The sequence below is a fragment of the Brassica oleracea genome, chromosome C3 (assembly GCF_000695525.1).
Source record: "Brassica oleracea var. oleracea cultivar TO1000 chromosome C3, BOL, whole genome shotgun sequence".
In the NCBI taxonomy this organism is placed as follows: domain Eukaryota; kingdom Viridiplantae; phylum Streptophyta; class Magnoliopsida; order Brassicales; family Brassicaceae; genus Brassica; species Brassica oleracea.
In genome coordinates, this window is record NC_027750.1 from 48,143,704 (window position 1) to 48,144,773 (window position 1,070).

General features: G+C 41.9%; 1 protein-coding gene across 1 annotated transcript in view; it reads right to left on the bottom strand.

The window, feature by feature from the left end:
• The window catches only part of LOC106330786, a 4,994-nt gene that overhangs the window by 2,614 nt on the left and 1,310 nt on the right, over positions 1–1,070 (bottom strand). The window contains exons 2-4 of the mRNA XM_013769202.1: positions 917–999; positions 602–841; positions 85–421 (exon numbers count right to left, since the gene is read on the bottom strand). Coding sequence (XP_013624656.1) covers positions 85–421; positions 602–841; positions 917–999 — 660 coding nt within the window. The remainder of the gene's footprint in view (positions 1–84; positions 422–601; positions 842–916; positions 1,000–1,070) is intronic.

Here is a 1,070-nt window from a genome sequence, read left to right on the forward strand (position 1 = left end):
TCATGTCGACATGTTTTCTGTTCCATTTCCTTCCAGACATGACATAATTTATTGAGATCTCATTATTGTCAGGAACTTCATTACCTTGATTCTTAGCGTCCCAAGTATCTTTTGGTGGTACATGAGTTTCCTTTTCCATGTCTAGAGTTTCCACTTTGTCGGATTTCTTTGCACTTTTTCTTTTCCGAACTTCGTTGTCTTTGGAACCTACTGGTCTACCACGTTTCAATTGTGGTTTAGACGTAGTAGCAGCCTGATTATGTCCATCACGGACATCAAGTCTTATTGGTGCATTTGCAGCTGGTATGTATGACTTGGTTACTCTATTTGGGTCAGCAAAGGAATCTGGCAATCTGTTAGCTAGCTCTTGAAGATGTATAATCTTCTGGACTTCTAGATCACAATCTCTAGTCCGAGGATCCTGCCATGTTAAGGATGTTTGATTCCATTTTATATCCTGTACCAGCTTACCATAATCTACCCCTAATGCTGGATACTAGAATTCATCAAAATGATAATCCGCGAACCTGGCCTTAAACAAATCACCTGTTGTTGGCTCTAGGTACTTAATAATAGAAGGGGAATCGTATCCAACATATACTCCCATCCTCCTCTGAGGTCCCATCTTTGTTCTCTGTGGTGGTGCTATAGGCACTTGGACGGCACATCCAAAAACTCTTAGATGGGATATATCTGGCTCATGACCCGTTAGTAGTTGGGATGGCGAGTATTTGTGCTCACTAGATGGCCTGATGCGAATTAGCTCAGCTGCATGTAGTACTGCATGTCCCCAAGCTGATACTGGGAGTTTGGTATTCATTAAGAGTGGCCGGGCAATCAGCTGGATCCATTTTATAAAGGATTCAGCCAGGGCATTCTGAGTATGGACATGTGCTACAGAATGCTCCACACTTACCCCCATGGACATACAATAGTCATTAAAATCTTGGGAAGTGAATTCACTTGCATTGTCTAGACGTATAGTCTTTAATGGAAAATCTGGAAAATGTGCTCTCAGTCTTATTATCTGAGCCAGCAATCTTGCAAGTGCTAGATTACGAGTTGATAGG